The 24255-nt window shown below is 39.5% G+C and overlaps 1 protein-coding gene across 6 annotated transcripts in view; it reads right to left on the minus strand.

The window, feature by feature from the left end:
* The window catches only part of LOC114875061 (dystrophin), a 351419-nt gene that overhangs the window by 224636 nt on the left and 102528 nt on the right, over nucleotides 1-24255 (minus strand). For all 6 annotated transcript variants that reach the window (XM_029184958.2, XM_029184959.2, XM_029184956.2 and 3 more), the window contains 3 exons: nucleotides 3319-3530; nucleotides 1927-2081; nucleotides 1142-1331 (listed from right to left, as the gene is read on the minus strand). In XM_029184958.2, the coding sequence (XP_029040791.2) occupies nucleotides 1142-1331; nucleotides 1927-2081; nucleotides 3319-3530 (557 nt within the window). The remainder of the gene's footprint in view (nucleotides 1-1141; nucleotides 1332-1926; nucleotides 2082-3318; nucleotides 3531-24255) is intronic.

Raw genomic sequence — 24255 nt, forward strand, 5'->3', positions numbered from 1 at the left:
TTGGAAAATTGAAATCGAATCAACACCACAGAGCGAAACTGCGCGAAAAAGAATGAAAGCAGCAAATTATGCTAATATACAGACCGGCAAACAATATTATAAGCTAATTTCCCAGAATCGTGGATGGTCACGGAGGACACACAGGTCGTGGATTAATTTCATCGAAATGGCGCAATAGACGGTCCTGCTGCAATATCAATTTGACCCCGCGACCGGTTCATCAGTTACACGGAACTGTAAACAAAACGCGGCCGTACGGATTCCGTTCCTGATCATCGTCATGAATTCGTTACTGCGAGCCGTTTAATCTGCTCATCATCGAGAGGATTATTTAAATAACCTGATTCGTTGAAAATCATTCGCAGAACCTTGTCGCGTAATTATCACCAAATGGAAATTTTATCATTATTCTGTACAATTATCTTTTATAGAGAACGATACGAAAAAATATATAAAGACGTCATTGGTGTAATGAAATTGATTTGAATAAAAACTAATGAGAAACTTGCAAATATTTTTGCAAAATAATTTTGTTCGGTGGAAAAGAAAACCAGACGATTCGATTATTATGCAGAAATGCAGAAACAGAAGCTGATGGACGATATCAATGCATCTTCCTTTTAATGGATGTACCGATAGAAGAACAGCATCGACACACTTTTATGGCGATCAATCGAAACCGTAAAACCTTCCGTACGTAGTCAACACGTGACCCATACAGATCTGGTTTTCTGTCCAGACCATGACCGTTATAACATCTCGAAGAATGTTACGAGCTCGTCGTTCTTGAATCGTGTCCATCTTGTTTACGATCGAGACGTGTTGATTCGCGGGGAATCGTTTTCGCTCGTAACACGAATGATAAATTTTGCAAAACTCGAGATATCTCGAGAAATATGGAACGAGACACGTGACGAAAGATAAATCTATGAATTTAAACTACGCTTCTTAAATTTATATAAATTCCCACGATTTCGCTTGAAATATATCAACAAAAATTGAAAGCTACGTTAAGAGAAAATTTCGATAAGATATTGAAAATGTGCTCGCCTGATCTGTTATTAATTGGAACTTAATGAAGCACGAAGAGACAAATGATAGAAATGATTGATCGAATTGCTTGAAGAAAAATAAGACTTACCTTAAGCTGATGTTGCGGTCGTCTGAGAGCACCCTGGTCCCGTCGTCCACCTAGTCGATCAGCTTCCGCTTCCAATCCTTCCATCGAGGACTCAGCTTCGCTCAACCAAGCCAAGAACTTGTCCAGAGACCGGTCGAAGTTGTGGAGGGAGTTCATCTCGGAATGCAACAGTTTTCCACGATTGATGATGCTGAGACCGATCGAACAGGCATAATGTCACGCAACCGTGAAACCCACACATATTTAAATTGTTGCAATTAATTCTAAAAAACCGATTAACACGACTGCGACTGCTACGTTAAACCTTTCCTATATTATTTTATGTTTCTAATTTTGAAAAGAAGTACATTTGAATCAAAAAATATAAGAACTGATAGACTTAAATATTTAAAAGATACCAATTACTATTAAATATTATTAGTAAATTATTGTACAATGTAATTAACTGCGTTAAATCATCTAATTTTCTATTAAATGAACGATATAGCAATCAATTCATCCTTGTGTTTTGAAAGTTTTTATAAAGCATTATTTTTATTCTTCACGAACGTTATCTATTATTGTTACAATATTTCATTATATCTTCTATGCATAATTTCAAGCATCTAATACGAACATTTCTAATTAGATAAATCAAAGAATTCTTAATAAAATAGGCGATGGATTCCTATGGAAATTTAGGTCCCATTCATATATAAATGATGTGATAATCAACGTGTTAAACTTTCTTAGAATTCATACAAGTGAAAGAAAATCAAAATTAAAGTTTTCAATGTTTGACTTACCTGGTGTTCAAATTGTTGTATCTCTGATTAATAGTCTCAGTCATTTTCTTCACACGAGTTGTATCATCCTCTTGGTAAATGGCAATCAATTTCTGTGTCAATTGATTGAACAGTTCGATCTGATGCTTATATTGGTGCAGTTCAGCATGGAATGACTGCAAACATAATTAAAATTAAGTCATTAATGATGAGTTAAAATAACTCGACCGTTTTCCAAGAGTTAAAAGCTTTCTGATCGCTAGAAAAACGTTTTCAATCAATAAATCAACTTCTTTCCTTACAATCTCACTGTAATTCCTAACAATTCGATACAGAGAAAAGACAACATTTGACGAAGTAACCACGAGGATCGATGCGAAACTCTAGCAAGAAAAGCCTGAATCCTGAAGATACACCGACCTCGTTGAAATAAATTATTCCATGAATATCTCGTTCGTCTCTTTTGAATGTAAACAAAGTACCTACCCTGTAATGTACCCTATACTACGATCTAGCGTTGATTGGAACTTTGCTCGTTTCTTTTATCTCCCTGGTCGGCAATATTTTTCTCTCAAAGATCCACGTTATTCTACTACACAAAGGGACGATGAAAAGTCGGTGAAAAAGAGGTTAGCAGCTACTGGATGAATACCGATCCGTTGCTTCTCTTTAATCGTGAGTGAAGCTATAACGAACTTCTAGTCTCACCACGGACATTATATCTCGTGGATATTTCTTTTATATCTATTATTTTCGCAGTTACACGGGAGACTAGATTCAACGAGAAATTTTATTTGCTTTTATTTATAATTTTCCGACGGTGTAATTAGATTACAAGATTATTGGAAGACGTCTTAATGGCGAGTAAAATTTAATACCACGGAGGGGGCATTTTCCAGCGGCAGGAAGTCAGCACTCGGGGAAATGAGTGCGTGCGTTAGAGTGTTTAACACCTCGGCACGTGTGTACCTATATTATGGGGGTGTTTTTAAGGGTAGAAGTTTTCGAGTACACGGAAACAACAAACAAACGGAGATACCATCTGAATGCTGGAAATGTTTGCTGTAATTAAATAATTACAGAAATATATTGCTTTTTACAAATTCTTCAAAGGGAATGTGTTTATTTAGAAATTTTCAAACTACCACTTTGAAACTTTTTAAGATTAATCTGACAATCTAATAAAATATGCTCGTAGAGCAAAAGGTTACAGGAATTTCTGGGGGCAGCCGATCATTTATCAAACTTCCAATCTCATGAAACGTGGTTTAACTCTCGACCAGAATCGCTACTTTCCGCTTAATACAAGCATTGACGGGTGAGAAACGAATAAAGAGAACGAGCCCCGAGCTTGGTTCGCGGGGTTAATGCAAAAGTTCCAGGAAGAAGAAAGGGAGAAAAATGCCAGCATACCTTTTGTTCCCGTAGCTGAGCTTCGAGAACGTCGGCTGTGTGGCCCACGGCCCGCATTTTCTCCAGCCGAGTTTCCATTCGCGCCAACCATACCTCCACCTCGTTCCTCTTCGCTTCGTATCTCTGGCTGTCACCGAGCATCGCGTCCAACTCCGTCTTCCTTTGCATCATTTTTGAGTTCATCTCGTCCCAGTGCTCCCTCAGCTTCGTAACTGCAACAGCAAATCATTTTACAACATAATTATGGGTCGCAAAATGACATTTCAGTCAACGACAAAGCAAGTTTATAAGTCCAGAAACAATGATTATTTTTTCAGAAAATTTTAAAATCGTAATTATTCACCCTATCAGCTGTCAGAACTGATACAAAACAGTGAAGTGGTGTTCGATGATAAACTGGAGATTGATTAATGTCTCTGAATCGAATTGAAACGTACTGTCTTCGATGAAGATCGGTGATAGAGATAGCGGACGTTTTTCATGACGGCCGATGATTTATGCGCTTACGCGGAGGAGCCAGTTGTTTATTGTTTCCCTATAGGGTAGTAGAGTGCATCAGGGGAGGATCGATGGGTAACGATAAATTGACTTGTTAAAAAATCATAAACTGTGAAACTGATGGAGAAATAAATGTTTATGGATAATAATTTCATTTCCCTCTTTTCACTATCAAGAATCTCAGCTCTAATATGTTTGTTATTTTTTCTAGATAATCCAACTGTGTTTTTACAATTTTGTTTTCTCAAAATTAGTTTAACCTAATTTCTAGTAAAATCACAGCTGATGATCATAGCTAAGACTCTGTCTCTTAAAAAAAAATTATTTGAAAATCTATCCAAGCTCGTTCTTTCATCTTTCCAATACTTGAAACAGAATCCGTATGAATAAATAAACGTATCGTAAAGCTGTTTAAAATGCATTCCAATTAATAGATCGTTTCAGCCACAAGAATTACCTTGTTCTCTTTCGATGAATAAATAGAATGAAAGAGGTTTTAAATAAAGCCAAGAATCGCATGATCGGTGTCTTTCTTTCTGTTGAAATAACTGCAGATAAAATCCATCGATACAACCAGCAGAGACATGTTCACCAAGCGTTTGCGAAAGCTCGTTAATCGAACAAGAAGAAACGGGCCACTGGCACGTGTTCACCGTTTCAAGAAGCACTTCTCTAGAAGCGGAAGCCCATGTTGAAATTCGCGGCAGGCGCGAGGAATCAGCTGGAAAGTGTCCAAGCTGGAGCAGCTTAGGGCACAGCTGGGAAAGCAGGCGTAAAGCACTGGCAACGTTTCAACATCCGTGTAACAAGCAAATTTCCACGCGTGTACAACTCGGTTACGTGTACCTTTGATAATACCACGCGTGTGCATCCCCGTTTCGCAACAGGGTGTCGGCAAACAGCAGCGAAGTTTGAACGAAAACAACATGAATCGAGCTTTATCTCGCTATATTTTCAATAGACACGTGTCCCTTGATAAATTCAATCGCTTGTTTTAGGGAAAATAATAAAATGAATACTCATTTTTCAACCCCCATGTTTTGAAAATTTGAATAAAAATCAATATCTGAAATATAGAGAAATATAAAGTGGACACATTAGAATTAATCAACGACCTTAAGATTTTTCACTGAGTTTGAAGAGTGTACGTGCCATCTTTAATGTCCCGTCGAACACTTGTCACGCTTCTGACGCGAGCTTAGAAGGGGCACACCCTCGTGCAGGGGTCGATGAGAGCGAATTGCTCTTGTAATAAGTCATTGAGTGCAGCCAGCGGGAGACAACCTCCTCGCCTTTCGCTCGGTGCCCCTTTACAGACCCGGGGTGATAGATCAAGCCACTTTACTTCCGGTCCCGGGATTCGAGCTCACGTAGTATTACGTCCCGTACGACTGGTGGCCCTCTTAACTTCGTGACATTAGTCTGCCATGCGTGGCTAGTCGGATTATATCAATCCGACGGTGTAGCATATGCTTCCGATTACGTGCGAATGCACTGCGATCATTATTCTTTACCACCTGTCTACGAGAAAATTACCTTTGCTGATGCACCCAGCAAAAGAGAAAGATTGATTAATTTTTCTTTTTAATTTGTAAGGTGATTTTATCAGTTGAAGTAGTCGAGCACCTTGATTCATGGGATTTGAGATTTATTATATTTGCAAGTAATTATAACAGAAATCATCGTAGTTTAATTATGGCCCAATTACAGACACCAAATCATTAACGATGTTCAATCAAGATATACAACTAACACCTCGTGCCAATCGAACTATTGACCACCAGATATTCTCTGGAGTGGTGCGTAACCACAGTTAACGATCAGGATATTCCTCCAGGACAACGGAGGATTTAACGAGCCAGCATGTACGTACGAAGTATATCTACACGAGCAATTCTATTCGAGCGAAAATTCTGTAGAAATCTCTCCGGATCAAGGTAGAACGATATTCAGACAATGAAATAGTTGCTTCGGGCGTAGAACGAAGCGTTTCATGTTGAACAATATTACATTTCACTGAATCAAAAACCAAAGAAAGGGTATTCAGTAGCCTCAGGCAAATGGATGTCCTTTAGCAGTGTCTCGAAGTGCAACTGTTACATTTTCGAGTAAGATGATCAAATGAAAGAAATATTAGCTTTTTAATATGAAAATCCTGATAAATTTTTATCGATGCATTGACTAACTAACTAATTGCAATTATAAAAGAGAAACAAGTTACAAGGAATAATTGCAATGGCAGTCATGTTTCGAGTTGGTCTCAATCTCGTTAAATAGCCTCGTCGAAAGCTTTCCACAGACCCTTGGCCAAGTGGATTACCTCCGAACGTGAACCAAGTTAGAGAAGAAAGTTACACGAGCCGTTGTTCCCGAATTTAAAGATACCGCTATCCGAACACCCGTGCAAATAAAGAAAGTCATCCCACGAATCAAGGATAGCAGAATCGCGTTCCGACTTTCCCGACGACGTCATTTCTCTTTTCCACTATGTCCGTTCGATATCTCTGGCTGGAGTGTAAACAGAGTCAGTCGGAGTGTTCGAGTGGTTTTTCGAGCCACTGGGAATCGAGAAATTGAAGAAGTTCACTGGTTAAAATTCTAACGTTCGCCGGGCGAACTTAGAACGACCACCTCCTGGGAGAAACTTCAATTAAACTTGAAGGAAAATGCGAGCTCGGTTAACGAAGAAAAATAATACTAAGAATTCGTATATTCCTTCGTGGACTAATATAAAATCTGAACCATCTAATCGAATAAATTTGTGTAATAAAAAACTTTTAATCCCTCTAAACAAAGGTTACTCTCTTCGGACATCTGAAGGTACTAAAATGTGTTTATTGCCGCAGGTGTTGAAGAAACTTCGACTCGAAACTCATTAGCTTCTCGAATTTTTGTTTTACAACCAAAGCGATAAAAATAACTCCGGTCCGGCTGTGAAACAAAACTCTGACCATTAGAAGAGTTGAACGAAATAGAGAGAGAGACGAGCGCAGAGAACTCGAGGAACGAAACTTTACACCTGCCGAAATGGAATCCCCGATAAACTTTGCAGCCAGACGACTCGAAGACAACGGCTCTTCCGCGAGATTCTCCTTTCCATTACCGGACCACAGCTTTCTTTCGACGAAATACCAGCGAACAAAGAAATATACAAGGAAACATTGAAGTGAAGCCGCGATACGTGATACGAGTGCTAAAAGTAGACATTTTCGACCCGACTCGCGCGCGAATCCTCTTCATAACCGTTTCAAAAAGGTACATACGTCAGCCGTTCACTCTCTTTCTCTTTCCACGCCAACTTTTCTTTCGTATCTGCCCCTGGAAGGCGGATAATAAAGAGATTAACGACTCCCACGTGTGTGCCTGGCCGCAAAGCGCTTCGGAGTATGGGCTGCTCGTTCGCAAGACCGTTTGCGCTCCTCTTCTCGTGAAAACTTCACGCGAGATACGTGCGGACGCGAGCTTACATTCGGAGCAGATTTAAAATGGTTTTTCGAGGGACCATCGTATGGAAATTAAAAGAAAAAGTCTATGATAGACTGGGGAACGTATGAAGAGGAATATTAGAAAAGTTAATTAATCCACGGTATAATAATAATTATTATTTAATCACTGTATGCTCATTTTTATACTTTTAAATTAGACTTTTCATCTTTTAAAATTCATATTTCTTTTTGATATTGGAAAATTGTTTCGTGTCCCGAGTACAAAGATCGACGGCGTGAAGCAACAGGAAGAGAGGCGGATTCTCGAACAACAATCGATAGGTCGAACGATCGTGTAAACAGGGTGTTAAACGAGCAAGTTCGATCGTGGGTCGCGAGTTTCGCGCGGGTCCCTGCGGTTTCAAACGCGTCGAACTACTCCCGCACACGTTCCACCCGGAATTTCATTAAGCAAACACGCTCACACGCTCGGAAACTCGTTACGCGAACCTTATTATCGCGGCACGTTACAAGGCCGAGAGGTCCGCAAAGGATCGTCGAATAAAACGGGAAAGCGGAGGGAAACGATGCGCCTCGAACGAGGCGCAACAATGCTTGCAGAGAAATTAAAAGTTTCCCTGTTGCTGGAAATCGCTCGTCGACCAAGTTTTACTACGCGTGTCGAAGCAGTCGCTTTTAAACATCACCGTTTATCATACCATTCGTAATTAAGTTAAAAAGTTTTACAATCTGAACTGTAAATCGCGGTCTAAATTTTCAGACTGCTCATTCCTTGCAATAAATGAAAATGAATTTAAACAGTACTTTGAACAATACTTTCAATTAGAGGCAAATCTTAATTCGACTAAATATAAATTTGAATAGCAAAGTTAATTAGCACCGATTATAGTTGGAAGCAATTAAGAGTTACAAGCGAATTTAATTTCATTCAAGCCTATTTATCAATTTTATCTTTTGTTTCGTATTTTCAGTATATAAATCATTTTTCCAATATCGCACATGGAACGTGGAAATTAACTTAATTATTCCTGTGAAATCCCAGGAACATTTGGAGAGAAAAATTTTTTGGAAACGTACAATTGTTTTAATTGATACTAATAGTTTCAATTCGAGCATTCGGGATATAATGTCGTCTCTTTCGTGTTTAAAATTGGCAGCTGATCCTTTTTTTCCTCTCACACAGTATGATTGATCGATCAAACCACTTCGTCGTAAAACTCGCTGAAATTACCCAGCGATTCGTGCAAATTGTTTGCAAATTACGATCGATTTTGGGGACCTCGATTCAAATGAATGGAAATCGAGAAAGAGAGAGAAAAAAAACGAAGGCAAATTTGATGTCCCTTTCGACGACTCGAATTCGATTGCCAGCTTTGTGCATATTTTAACCATCCACGATTGAGAAGAGCAATTAACAAGAATTTATTTAAATGAAATGTCCAATTTGCATAACTTCCGACAGCTTCCTAAATAATTTATGAATGAATTCTTTTTATTTCTGTCAGCTCTTTCTTTAATTACAGAATTACTTTATTAAGAATTGTATTAACTTTAATTTTATTTAACTTCTAAATGAAAATTAAGATCCAGAAATGAAACCTGATCAGAATAATGCTGTCCCAGCACACAAAAGCTGTTTTCTCTTCTTTGAAAAGCATGAATTAAAGCAGCGATGATTCATGTCCCAAGAGTGTTGAAAATATCCATCCTGATGGTGTACAAACGCGAGTGTGAAGGAACTTAAGGCAAACTCAAACGAGGTTAAACTCGGCACACAGTCTGCACAGAGTATGAATTTAGCCTATGAACGCGTAAATTCGTAGAAACAGTATGTGCCGACGGATTTCCCAAGAATCAGAGACGATTCACAGAGCAACGACAAAGAGAAGAGACCCTGGGAACTTTCAGTTGGTTTTAATACGATTAGATCGTGAAATGGCAACGAGATGAATCAACTCCTCCCCCGCCTTCCATCGGTGTTCAGACAAAAGACCGAAACAAATAATCCTTTCGAGGCATGGATGAATTTATTCTTTATGAACCCTGACGATTTTAGAATTTTCGAAAATTAAATAACTCTTTGCATTTATAAAGAAAAAGCGACAGAAATACTGCACATTGTATTATCAAAATAACAGAAGTTGGAGTTTGAGAAGTAATTTAATCAGTGTTTTTCCATTTCATTGAAAAATAGCAACAGAGGCGGAATTGGGGACCTCTCCATGGTCCGTCGTTCCAGAATTCTTGGAGCTTTTAATCTTATATATTGAGGTACTAATTATTCATAATGTTCGAGATACCAAAAATAATACAATTACCGATGCTTTAATGTCAGGAAATCACGTCAGGCTTGATGTTTCGAGATCAGTCATTCGATATGCGTGAGTCAGGTGAAATCTAACGCGGACGAAACAAAGGGCACGAATGCGTTGAATGTTCGCGACAAAATGAAGGCAACCGAGCAGCTCAGAGCGATCCTTATTTACACACGATTTACATGACGCTTCGTCTGAAAGGTTAAACCATGCCGACACCTCGTTAACGTAAGCACAACAGCGAAATATTTGCGCCAACAGCGGCGCGCATTAAGATGCCCGTGTCGAACAACAGGCTGAGCATACAAGAAAAGCGTGTAGCCGAGAAGCTCCTTAGCTTTCGCATCGATTTGCATAGAAAGTGTCCGTTCCCGGTGGAAACGCGGTCTACAGAAGGAACGTGACCGTGCCATGGGACGAGACAGAGCCAATTAAAATGGCGATCCAATTCCGTCTAGTCTTCTCTTTGGGCCGTTTTTCTCTTGTCTCGGTGACAGGTATAACCCCCGTACCAAGCCCACGGTGAAAACGAGAGAGAAACACAAATACCGTGAAACTGAATTATTGAATCTGTCTGTTGTTTCGATATAATTTATGCAATTTATTTTCTCGCTCCGTGAAACAAAACGGTTCGATTGAATTTCGCGACGGCAAACGTTCAATTTCTCGCTAATAAACCGCGCTTCGAGAAGCTATTTCAATAGACGATACGATACGACGCTAATGAAGAGCGCTAAAGTAATTGTACTGACAAATTGGAGAATGATTATTTTGTAATATGATACGCATAATTGAGATTCTTGCATTTCAGATACCACTTGGCCTGAATAATAATTAACCCTGGAAAATGAATAATCTTTTGGGAATTATTCAAATGAAGAAAATAATATATCTGTAATATTTTCTAATTGCTGGAGATTTTCTTCAATGTAAAGGTAATATTAGGTAAACTAATATAGTTTTTAAAACGCAATGTTCTTTCACGATTATTTCAATTATACCGGTGAGTGTACTCGACCAAATATTTCAAGTTTCTCAAAAGCGGTTAACGAGCCACCCTCTCAAAAGAGCACAACTTCCCCTACTTCGATTTGATTCGAGCTCGGAAACGAATGGAGAAAGAGAAGAGAATCGGTGGGAAAGCTTGGGGACCTCGTTACCGTGAAATTTTTCCGGGAAAATTCGCGGTGACGCGGACAATAAAGAAGATAAACCGTGCAATCGGTGCGTCGGTGGCAAGCGGGTATCGAAGTGGCCGCTGCGGAACCGCCGCTCGACACGCGATCGTAAAATATATGCTCCATCTTTCCTCGTTTCATTTTCTTTCGAAACTAATTTTACTCGCTCGACGCTTAAACCCGTCTCTACCAGTCTTAACACGTTTATCGTCATCGATTATCACTTAAATAATTGAAAGAAAATGCTAGAAAAATATCATTTTGATAAGGTAGCAAATAAAAAGCTTGAAAATTAAATATTTCTACTGTTAATAATTGGAGCTTCAAAAAATGTCCTATGACTTTTAAGAGATAGTGTACTTAGTTGTTTAGAGGTACTAAGGACGCAGTGCTAGACGTGTTCTAGGTTGGCCAAAGACATACTGTCTAAAGCTTACAAACTAAGAACCTTAAATCTATTTAGTCTTCAGGCTGCAGTTTGTCCCCTACTTCTCGAGATCTATCGCCAGGTTACACAATAAACTGAGGCTTTAACTGCAGTACTCGGGAGTGTTGGTGTAAGAAGCAGATTTTCTAGGCCACTTGTCTACACATGATATGATCAACCTTGTTATCCACTGTAAAATCTTCCTATATATCAATTGAAAAAATCAAGTTTCCTTTGAAAATAATTTCAAAGGAAAATCGAAATTAAGAACGAGGGTAATTTAATTAATTTATCCAATTTGTCCAGAAGGTTCACATAATTGGATAACAAGTAAATTAAATTAAATTTAATATTACAAAAATTCACCTGTCCCTGATCGTAAAATAAAATCGTAGCAGTTTTATAAAATTGAATGCCACGAACTTCTTTAGCTAACGTAAGGATTTAATAAGAACGTGTCACTCAGAAAGTTAATACAATTTAGCTGTATTATTTATGACACCTGTCTTATTAACATTTCACCGCTCTCCTCTGTTCCCTTTTTCGCCTTAATATCGTAGAGAATAGGTAGAGAATCCAGAAGATGATTCTTTTTCTTCAAGAGGGTAAATGATCCCAACATTGCGGATGACTTCTGTCTACACAGAACTCTCTCATTCGTTTCGTTGTAATTTATCCGAACTTTTCACCCTATCTCATTCCCTTAGACAGACGTCCCGAACGTGACAGGAAAACGGCATGTGTCGACGTGTGTCCGTCGAAAGAAAACCTCTGCTCGGTGAACAACCTCTCGTCCCTTCTCGACGAAGGTCGTACGATTTCCTTTTTCCTTACCTCGATCCTTTATGACGGAATCCCAAAATTAAGGAGATAAGAAGCCTCACGTTTTGCTGACCAATTTCGACAGACTTAAGAGAATCTTTGCAATTGCAGCAGAAGAGAAATTTATTCATGTGAAATTTAATGAAAAAATTTCTGTTCAAACATTTCAATTTAATATGTTCGTAAAATTGAAAATTCTACTTCGAAAATGGTAGAAAATTATTTGAAGTACGTATTTCATAATAAATAAATAAATAAATAATTTTCATAATCGATAAAATAATTAATTATTCAACGATGCTCAAGTTTCACCCGTGTGCTCGAATTTTTGGCAACGGGACGAATAAAAATAACATTAATTAACTTTCAGAATAAACGAAATTTAATACTTCATTTTAAATTTCCATTTTTAAATTAAAAAAATTGTACGCGATGGTAGATGAAAATAATAATTTCAGCGAATATGGGAAATGCATCGTTTTGTGCGAATTATAGAAATTCAGTAGTACAAGTCAATAATTGGTCAGCCCGGGCGTGCTTTATCAAGAATTCAGTAGTACGTATCAGTGACTGATCAGGCTCCGCAAACTTCCAGCATGTCATGAGCAGGGAAATTGAAATTTAATCAACAAGTTTGGTATAAAATGCAAAAAGGATTTAATCTAGATGCAAATAACAGTTATGTAGTCAGATTAGCATGATAAGGAAGAAAAACATGTAGACGGTTCGATATACTCTCAGCGACACTGTTTACTATCTCGTTACCATGCCTGACAGTGATAAACTCACTCCACCATGAAAGCAAGGCCACGAGAGAGGGGATGGTTTTGCACGCAATCGTAGCAAGGGAGTTGCCACCCCGTTGTGCGCGATTCTACGCACGGACACCCACTACCCTCTGCCATTCTGGCCCTCATTCAACCCTCTGAAGCGTTCGCGCAGATACTTTTTGCGGAACGAACAATAGTATGAATGACACGGGAATAAACGCTGTTCTCATACGTGACTGCCACGCTGTGAAAACCTTTGAATCGCTTGTCTTTCCGTATTCTTCCCAAGACAACGTAGACTACCCCTTTTTAGATTCTAAAAAGGAGTCCACTGTTTTTAGAGTTTTTGAATCATTATGTGAAGACAATTTTGTATAAAGTGACTGTAGATCTTTGTAGTTGAAACGAGTGAAATTTATTAATATTTCTATAGTTAATAATTTCACTATAATTTAAAATAGTTCAGAATATAAAGCACATAAATGTAGTATACATATCACTTTCCAACTTCAACAAACAAATTATTCAACTGCTAAACAACTCCAAACATAATTAATTATTTACAAACAGATCAATGAAAATCTCTAGCTCACGAACACCGAAGAAAACTTATCCTTATATCCTGGTATAAAGTTCTTCTTCATCTTAACGTATTCTGGCGATGTAAATAGTGAAAAAGCTCTGAAACAGTTTCCGAGCGGAAAGTGCTATTAATTATTCACTAACCAATCGAAACTTTCAACGTTTACGTTTGAGGTACTCGCACAGTCTGTTGTTAGACGAGCACGAATTTTTTAACGTTTCATTTAATCCCATTTTTTATTTGCAAACATCGTGGTCCATTGAAAATTACCGTTCATTAACAATTCAAAAATTGGTAATTCAAATTTCACAGATAATTGTAAAAAAATTTGCTGCTATTTTTCCTATTCGTTTATGCTGCATTTTTCGGGAGGCCGATGGGAAAAGAAGGTTTTCCGCAAAAAAGATTTCCAACAGGATAGAGAATCGTTTCCATGGTCTTATTTAAGGATTCAAAGGGAGCCTCGAAACACGAAACGCGATGAATATTCCAACCGAGATGCCGGGCTATTAAATTGTACACGCGATTCGCTCAAAGTCTCGCGAATATTTCCTTTGACAGCCGCCTTCGCTGAGCCTTTACCGACATGTTTCCGGTACGCGTTACAATACCGTATGGTTAAATTACTTTTTCAGTTTTCAACCGAGAATTATTTGCAAATACCTCTTTTACCCTTCAGAAAATAAAAATTATTAAAGAGCTGACTATATCAAGTTAATTTTATCAAACAACTTTTTAACCCTTTGAATTTTAATCAAACTACAAAAAGAATCAGTTATTAATTCCTTTGCACCCAAAATTTTCTAACCACGTATTTTCAAATTATGCAAAAATCAATTTTATAATAAATGAGAAAAGATTCTTCAACGTTCAGAATAATATTTTTAAAGCAGTGTCCCTGGAACGTTCTCCCAATCTTTCACTACCTATACTAAATCACAACCATGAAACATTCCGAAAGAAGGAAAAAAGATCCAACGATCTATCCTCATCTCCCAAAAGCACCCATCACTTCTACCCGCCCACGTATCATGGGATCAAAGCGTGACCGAAACGGGCAGCAAATCGAGGCAGACAATTCATACACGTGACAACCGGTTGTTTGCGGTCAGTCCAGTCGCGCATATCATCCGAACGAATAAAACGACTCAATCGGATGCAATTAACCGTATTGCAATTATCCTTTCGGTCCGTGCCAGCTAGGATTATCGGGCTCGTTAAATAGCCAAATAAATAACGAACGATATACCGTGTAATATCATCGTACGTTACACGATTGTTTCAGACACCACCTACCCTGATGAGGACTGTAGTCGGAACGTCGACGAACTCGAGCATCCGGTGATCCTGAGGGACCTTCCGGTAGAGGAGAGACCACGTCCGACGAGCCTCGTCTCGATCCAACGGCAAACGAGTGTTCCGAGTCCCTGCGATGTCTGGCCACGTGGGGTGAATCCTGGGGGGTTCCGTGACCGGAACTCATTGGTGTTCTCAACGGAGAACCGTGAGAGGAATACGGCGAGCCTGGCGGCTGTATCTTCTCGGTGCCTTCAAGCGAACATCCGCGTGACGGATTGCCCGTACGGCTGACGACTTAGCTCGCGAACAGAGTGGGAAGACCAGCTGGGGAATCGATAACGTTCGTGTTTCGAGGAATCGATCGATTTCAAAGCGGAACCAGACGATATGAAAACCTTCAGCGAGAGTTTGCGTGCCGAGCTGGCTTTTATATTAATGAAAACACACGTATCGAGGATGGAACGATTCGGAATTACACTTTCTATGATAGATTTTATTTAAGTGCATTGATAATATTGAAAGCATGTTCGGGTTTTAATATATATAGTTAAAAGAAATGGTACTTCAAGAGAAAATAATAAAGACAAACCTAATAAAATGATTTTAACTATTGAAGTGTTTTTGTTAGAATGTAAATTGATTTTTGTGGAGATTGAAAAATTATTACTGATTATTCTAGCATTAAGAGTAAAAAAAAAAAATTAATAAAGATTTGAATGAAAAAAATGAAATATCCTTAATACTTTAATGAATAGATTTTAGATTTTATAAAATTCATCAAAGTATTAATAAACGACCTGCCTTATTATAAACGTCTATTTTTACTACATTGATAATTGTACCTTTCCTGAACTGATTTAAAACAGAAACGTGTAGCCTGCAAACGTCAGTTCTCTTGTTTGATTTCGTGTGTGACTACAAATACTATTGTAGATGTACAAGCCTGTAAAGCTGGCTTTCATATCAACAAAAGCAGCTGCAATTTCATTTGCCCGTCGACCGTATTGCACACTGACTTTTAGAATAATTGAAAACGACCCGAAACGCATGTAACGCTGAGTAAGCTTTTGAGGTGATCTCTTTCGTTCGAGATTGGCTGACCGTGTCTCTCTTTCTCTTTTTTTATTATATTTTCTTGTTGTAAATATTCTTTTACTAAAAATATTATATACATAACTTTTCCTGGAGCAACAATGATTCATAATATTTCTTAGAATTTTGTAATCAAATAACAATTTCTCCTTTAATTCTTCAAAAATTCATTGAAAGATGAATTGTAATTGCACGAATAAAATATAAGGTTTATATGATCTGCTTAATTATATTTTAACGGAAAACACGATGAACGTATCTTGTTTCATCTGTCGACATGGTTCAATTATTGAAGCCCGTTGATCAAACCGCGGGATCAATGAACGTCCAATGACGAATTCCATCGGTATCTCGCGCGATGGGAAGTTTGATCTGTCCGATGATGGTAAAAATGATCGAACAGCTTTTTCCTCTAGTTTCGAAAATTACTCTCGCACGATCGAACGTTCGACGATGGACGGGAAAAATGGAATAAATCGAATTGCTTTTCTACAGCGTCCGACGCGAACATAGGGCAAAAATCATGATATCAACAGAAACAACGCAACTGTGAAATTGAATAGAAATGACGTGATAAAATTCTTTTTTATGAATTTCAAAAATTTCATGCATCAATTATATTATATAGAAAAATTCGGAAAACTACCCCCTTTTATAAATAATAAATTCATAAGAAATTTACGACGTTTACCTGCATTTTTTCTATAGAGTTATTTATTAACGTTAGAACGATCAAATTTATCAACGTGACAGGTGTCAGGTTTTTTCATTTTGCACAGAATATTCTGTAATCAAAAAGGGGTGATTTCACGTCATAAAGTGAATAAAAAAATACAGAATACAATTTTTTTATCTGGAAGCTTTCTCGAGAAAATAATAGTCATTTCGTTTAAATCATTCTTAATTATGCTAAACATTCTTTTCAGAATAAAATTTCTAAAACTCAAGATTTTAAATATTAAATTTCATATGAACAGTGTTCTTCCTCAAATCTCAATCGATCCTTTTCCCAAACCCAATTGTTTATTCCTCCAAATACCATCCTCGACCCTTCTTATTCCCCACATCCTTCTTACAAACACTCCGATTAAATCAAATCCTCTAAAATCTCCAAAATCAACCCAGACTATAATACTTCCTTTAAAAGAAGCACTTGAAATATGAAGAAAAATAGTGAAACCAAAAGAAGATCACTTTTTAAAAGCCAGCTCTAAATCGATTGAATTTAACCCGCGAGTACGAACGCGTCCATTCACCGATGATCTTCCACTTCCTCTTTGGTTCAGAACCAAGAGACCGACTAGTACCTTGGTGAACGACCGACGAATGATGAGGGATTCCAGAGAGGACCGACTGGTGTGTAGGCGGGGAATGAACGATACCAGCAGGTCCGAGGGGGTTGACGAACCCATGGATCGGATTGCCGTGCATAGGATTGCCGTGAATAGAGCGCGATGGTACCATTCCGGGCAAAGGTATCCCCCTTGTTTGTACCTCGTGAGAGGAGGGGACAGCAACGTTCGTGGCTGGATGACCAGGAACGGGACTGCCAGCATGTATGGATCCTCTCCTGTGCTGCGACATAATTGGAATTCGGTGACGACGACGACGACGACGACGACGACGACTTGCTTCAGAACGAGAACGACGATGTTGTACGGTTCGGAGAGCCTTAATGCAGCCTGGACAACATCTGTACGATCGAATTGGCCGATCGAGTTCGCGGTTCTTCCTCTTCCCGATGTCCGATATCAACAACGCGTCCCAGAATAGGTAGGTCGTGATATTTCACCATTCGAGCGATAAATTGGTCCTTGGAAGCTCGATACGGCTGAATAATTATGTGGAGAAGAGATAGTATAAAATGGTCCCCCTCTTCAAGGTATCGGAAGGAATTGGTCGAGATTCTGATTAATAAAACGTCTCAGATCAAATTTGGTTCGTCTTCAGGACGATGGTCCCTTGTGTGACACAAATTTCGTGGACTTGAAAAATTGATCAGGAAGTGTTTATTGTATGGAAGAGTCGAGTTACGATGTTCACATTGACGTGATAGAAAAGTTGGATAAAAATTGATATTTCTGATATGTATTCGATCGTTGCATCTCCTGCGATTGCCTTCGTTGTACGAGCAAAATGGTTCACTGTAAATCACGATTGTTGCTCTTTTTTTTTCAGTAAACTGGCATGATTCGCCAGCCACCAAGCTTATCAATATTCCAGGCAGCAAACTTGAGAAAAAGTTGCTCCGCTATCAGCTAGCCGTGCACTTGCTTCATGAAATCGCGTTAAGATTTCTTTCGACGCTGTTCTTCGACGCGACGAGTGTTCTTCAAAACGCCGAGAAAAAGAACGTTTAACGTGGCTGAGTCTTCAGGTTCCGAAAACTTCAGCCGGCAACACGTGACGCGAAGAAGAAAGGCTTCGCACCCTCTATCAGTTAGCTGGGTTCGTCCTTTAATCCCGTAGCAACGGTGAAACAAATTCCACTCGCTTTTCACGGGGATCGCAGCTCGTTTTAAGCATCAATTATTAACGAAAACAGCGCACGCGTTTTAGAAACGAATCGGCACGTGTCGGTTTCTGTCTGCGTGCTTCGCAAAGCGTGATTGTTTCAGCTCGAATTAAAGCTGATACAAACGATGGTTCTTTATTATTCCATGCACGATACGTATGCGAATGAATTTGATTGGACTCTGAAAATTCTGTCTTACACAATTAGCACGAATCGTTATCAACGAGTTAACGCTTAATTAATCTCAATTAATTAAAGAACTAAGAATTTCAGCACAGACGAGCTTTTGTGTTCACCAAGATCTTGCTACTTTCGACTTGTTGATTTAAGACACTTGTTGGTTTGCACCGTTATCACGGTCACCCTTGATATGTGTTTTAACGAGGTACTCGAAGAGAAACTTATATTTTTTAATTGATCACCTTGCACGATATTATTCACCAAGATCGAGGGATAGGAGAATAACGAGTAGTACTTGAAGAAGGTTAAAGGGATACTACTTCGAAATATTCACTATCTTCCATGAAAATTGAAATGTCGCCGTAGAATAACAACGTTTCAAACAAATCCCGATTAAAATGGACCAGACGAATCCAAGCTTATCCACAGGTGGAAAACACTGACGGGTCGGTTTTAATAGAGCGCACTTTTACCCGATTCGCGACAGAGAAGGTCCACGTGTGTCGAGCGGCAAAAAGCAACGGAACGCGGCACAGCCGGCGAAACTCGGTACGCGTTTTCCACGTTACACCTGGGGCTGCGTTGTGTCGAGCTTCGCGTTTACCAGTCGCGATGCGATTCCGGTGCGCGAGAAAGGCCGATTCGATAAAAAAAAATCGCAAACACCGAGCAGACGAACGTCCAGAGTGAACGGATACGAGTAGTTAGGATCGGTATTTTCCGCGTGCACGTTTTTGGCGGCGGTTGCGAGAGCGTCGCGACGCCGGTAGCGTCGGGGTGAGTCGTCCGTGTGCGACAGGGAGCGGCCGCGCGAACACTGGAACCAACCCATGCCTCCTCCACCACCGGCAACACAACCACCATCGACGATGCCGCACCCTCTCCTCCTCCACCACCACCGCCACCATCGCCACCACCCTTACCACCGGCACACTACCATCACCGTTGCCGCCGCACCACCGCCGCTACACCCGCCACTACCTACCACCACCATCCACCTCTAGTTACTACCACTATCCACGACCACCATCCTTACAACCAACCATCAGCAGCCTCCATCGGCAACCCAGAGCGGATTCTCTCTCTACCCTTCAACCACTATCCATTGCCAGCCAGTGGCACCCCGTTTCTCTTCTGTACCTCGAATAACCCCTCGTCTATCCCCTCGACTACCGGTGCAGCAGGTAGATACTGACGACGCTACTACTATCAACCCTCCTCCTCATTTTCTTCTTCTTCTACTTCTTCTTCTTCTTCTTCCTCTTCTACTACTACACCCTCCACCTTCGAACTCTGTCATACCCCTCCGATATCGCGTCTACCCTCTTTCACCTTTCCACCCTCTTTCTCGTCCTTCCAGCCTGCCCCTACTCCTCCCTCGTTTCATTCTACTTCCCTTCGCCATTTCTTCGTGGCGCGTCGAAACTCGCGTGTACCCGCTCGCTTAGCTACCTGCCTATACGTGTACGAGTCTCTAGGACAGCGTACTCGCGTCGCGCGATACACAAGCGCGTTAGGCGTGCGTAATTACTCGTCGGCTTCGTTGCAGCCGCGACGGGGTTGTATGTTAATGAACGGCTGGCTACGCTAGTTTCTCGCTCTGCCACGGGTCGATGGACTTTATAAAGTAGTACCACGGCGTAGCGAGTTACGATGTCTCCGCTTTTCCCGAGCACACGGCCGTGGATCGACGCCGGAAACCGACCCCTCCCGTTGATTGACGAAACGCCGCGACAGGATTACACGCTTCCACGGCTCGTTGGAGTGCAAGAGATATTTCCGAGCTAACGTTTTATTTCGTGTTGCGACGAACGTTAATTATCGAAACCCTGCCACGATTCGGTTCCCAGACTCTTCCGGGGAAAATTGTCAACTAACGCGTAAACGATTCAGCCATTTATACCGGCCAGGCGTTTTGAAAAGCGGTATTGTACTCCTCTGCTGAAGAATTGCAGATGAAGTAATATCGAGGAAAATAGCAAGATTGGTAGGGCAATTATTTTATCCATTTGGAACATTTTCGTTATTTGGAATAACATGGAGAAATATGCGCCACTTCGTATTTACAACCCCTTTTAATGCTACGGTAGATTCAATATTCGAGACGTAAATCGTGAAGTTGAATTTATGAGATTCTTGAATTTTGAATTTATTTCTTATTCTTTATTTCAGTCGTCCATTGTTTGAATAATAAATGCAAAAAATTAAAGATGATTCAACAGAAACACTAATAATAGCATGAATTATTTGTTCCAAATTGGAAACTATTAAGAAAGTAATTAGGTAGAAAACAATTTTGAGCAGAGCAGATCTAAGAACTAATAAGGGTTTCTATGAACTTAATAACACTGATGTAAAGTACAAAGTTTAATTCCATCGGCGACTAATACCGCGCGATTAATGGTCGTAACCAGGACGGATATTAAATTCGCAGTGGATCGAAGTCAGAAAAATAACTGTTGCACAGTGGAAGTAGTGATTACCAGGATGGAGAGAAACGAGAAAGATAAAGTAGCACGCGCAGGCTATTGATTGACTCAAACACGCACATAGTAGAGTGAAAAAGCGCCATTTTGTAGCTGTCGAAGCTGATTTCCGACAGAAGAAGGAACATCGCGATCCAATCGACGATTTCGTGTTTTCCATCGAGCTGGATAGACAGTCGTAAAGGGAAGATGAGAGGAAAAACGACACTGGCCTTACCTTCGATGCCTTTTCAGAAAGTTGCAAGAAAATACTTCGTTCGAGTGCGAATCAAAGAGTAAAATAACAAAAGAATTCTTTCAGTCTTTTATTAACTGGAACAAAATTACGAGTACTAATTTATAATAGAATTAAAAAATCTTCGAAAGAAAAAAGTAAAAACAGCCACTGAAAAATTAATAATTCCAAAAGCCAAGAATTAAAAAAAAAATTGTTGAAAGAAATTCACAGAGTCCAATGATATTCAATTTTAATTAAACTTTTTCCTAAACAAAAGTATCTGATGATCAGCTTAATAAAAACTGTTGAACTACAGATTTTCGTTGACGACGAAAGTTGATTACAAATCGAAAGATAAAAGTCGGAAACTGAAAATTGGATATTGTAAGGCCGAGACGGAAACGAGCCGGTACTAACAGGAACGTGAACTACGGTGAAATTGAAACGAAGCTCGGCGAAATAGATTGATGTAAAGTTTAGTTCGCCTTTCGCTGATCCGAAGTAAAGGTGAAGTTTAGCAAAGTGATAGAGAACTTCTAGATTTTCAACTTGTTCTGTCTGTCTTGATTTGTGGTATCACGTACCAAGAGAATCTAAGACTCGATACACGCGTTATTTTCTAATATGGATCGCTCGAACTTTATTTTTCTACGATATTTTTCGACGATTCAAGTGCAATTCTTTTTATATCGTTGTTTCAAAATTTATATTTTATAGCAATGGGCAGTGATAACTTTGTTAATTATTCTAAGAAAGAATTTTTAATTATAAGAGTATGTATATTCAGACAGTATGGCCAAATGGTGCATGTATACCAAAAAATAATTTTCCTAATTTTTAACAAATTATTTGTGAATAACAAATAGCCTATGCTGTAAGCCAATATTTATATTATATTTATGTTAATTTTCAAGTAAATCAGTTCAAAGGTTAAGACGTGATTGAGAAAATAATATGTTAAATACTGTGTCTGACCATACGTATGGCTATACTACTGAAAGAATTAAAAGACAAGTTAAATGGTCTAATAAATGCAAAATTCGATCGTGTCGTTCTCTCTCACTATTATTCCCTTTTCTCTACGTTTGTCCGTAGCTACGAAATCGCCCACTTACATGAAATATACGGCCAGGCAATATTTTAAGATCTCCGTCCGTAATAATACTATCGTACTTTCTAGGACGTTACAGCTGGTACGGCGAACAACCATAAAAATTCAACGAACGAGGATCGTTCCATGCCGCTGTGGAACGTTATACGGACGAAGTTAAGCGCGCCGTGCCTATACGTAATCTACCCTTATCTTCGCCAGCAGATTCGAGAACACCCTTATTCCAAGCAAAATGGCTTTCCTGTAAATCGTTGAGAGAATCGTTTCGTTGCACGCGGATAATCCTGACCGGCCACTGCAACTATACTCCCCGACTCCTGAATATCTTTTCGAATTTTAATAGAACGTATCGAATTTTTCCTATGCATCATTGTGATTTATATAGGCGTAAGGGTAGTATTACCCCTTTGGTAATTTGACCCCCTCGGTGAATTTTCATACTACTTTCACCCTATCAGTTTACCTACATTCAAAGTAAAAATTTTAAGTAGTTTAAATTATGAATCAGAGTTTTAAAAAAAACCACCCCTTCTTCTAAATTAAAGCGAATCCCCAGAATAATACGAACCCAATATAAAATCACGTTTATTTCTCATAATTCTTATAATATTCGATTCTAGAATATTAAATGGAAATTATAATTTGAATAGCGATAAGATATAATGCAACTTTAACACCTCTGTAATCAGGATAAGAAACGAGGTTCCTCGTGTCATGGATAATCACTAACACAGAATATATTTTCACGAATCCAAGAGGAATTTGATAAGAGAGGATTCCGGATCAAGGTATCCTGACAGGGACGACGACCGCGCATACCGGTGGCTCATTTGTTCAGGCGAAAATCGTTAGCATTATTTGAATTTTCAACGAGTTTTGGGAGAGTGCCCTCTGGTTCGATCTTCCGTTCGCTCGTAAAACTCATAACCAGAACATTCTCATTCTTTAACACTCCCCCGTGGAGTCATTTCTGCCTCTACGTGCAAGGAAAGTTTAATAACTTCCTTCTTTAAAATTCTTTTTCCCCTTTTAATGAATGCCCCATCTGGCCGGTGTAATGTCCCTGCGAAGGAGCACTTCTTCGAATCCGATTTCTTATCGAACGTTCGTCAAACGTTCTTGCTAAGGAAACGAAGGATTCGAAGCTGACGTTCGTTATTTTTCAAATAATATTGCAGTCTAATGAATTCGACGTTTCCTATGCGCCAAGCTAATAAATGGAGTTCCAGAGAACAAGCCTACCAGACCAAACATCCAATTATTTCTCCGCTTCGCGGATCCTGAAATTCCCAGTCGCTGAGTCAAAAGTGTACGTCGTTTGTTCAACAAGTAATGAAACTGCTTGTTTTACAAATTAAATTCGAATTTGTTATAAAGAAATAGGTAAGCTTGTTAGATTCGTTTTACGCGGATTTTCCTCGGAAATGAAAAAATGTGAAATTATTAATATATCTTGTAACAAGACAGCAGTCGAAAGAGAAGCGGCAAACTTTTCACGCGTCGCTGACTCCAGGACCGATCGTTTACCGGTGTTTTACGCGTGTAAACGCGCGGTAATAAATTCCGCTTTGCGCGTGACGCTCGCGTTATATTGTAATTTCACCGCAAATGTGGTGTCGGCTTTGAAAATCCTCTCCTACCATCGCCATTCCTCTCGTGCGTAGCAGTGATACGAATAATCGGATTTTCCATGGTTTTCAGCCACGTTCTCGCTCGCCGGAAGTGCGAATCGCGATATGTCCCGGTGATGATGGTATTGTTCGCCTCCGGCTGTGCAACGATCGCGAATTGCAATTACAAAACGCGTCCATCTCCGCGATAGATCGTTTTCGAGACGACGGATCCGAGTCGAGCGAATGATTCGAGGAGAAATATTTTTATTTTTCACGCGATTGTCAGACAACAAACGGTGTAAACGCGTTTGCGTTTCAATTCCGCGGCGAAAAACAGTTTGAGAAAATAGCGCGACGAGCGAACGAAGAGACTCAAAGCGAGCAA

The sequence above is a fragment of the Osmia bicornis genome, chromosome 13 (genome assembly GCF_907164935.1).
Source record: "Osmia bicornis bicornis chromosome 13, iOsmBic2.1, whole genome shotgun sequence".
Taxonomy (NCBI): domain Eukaryota; kingdom Metazoa; phylum Arthropoda; class Insecta; order Hymenoptera; family Megachilidae; genus Osmia; species Osmia bicornis.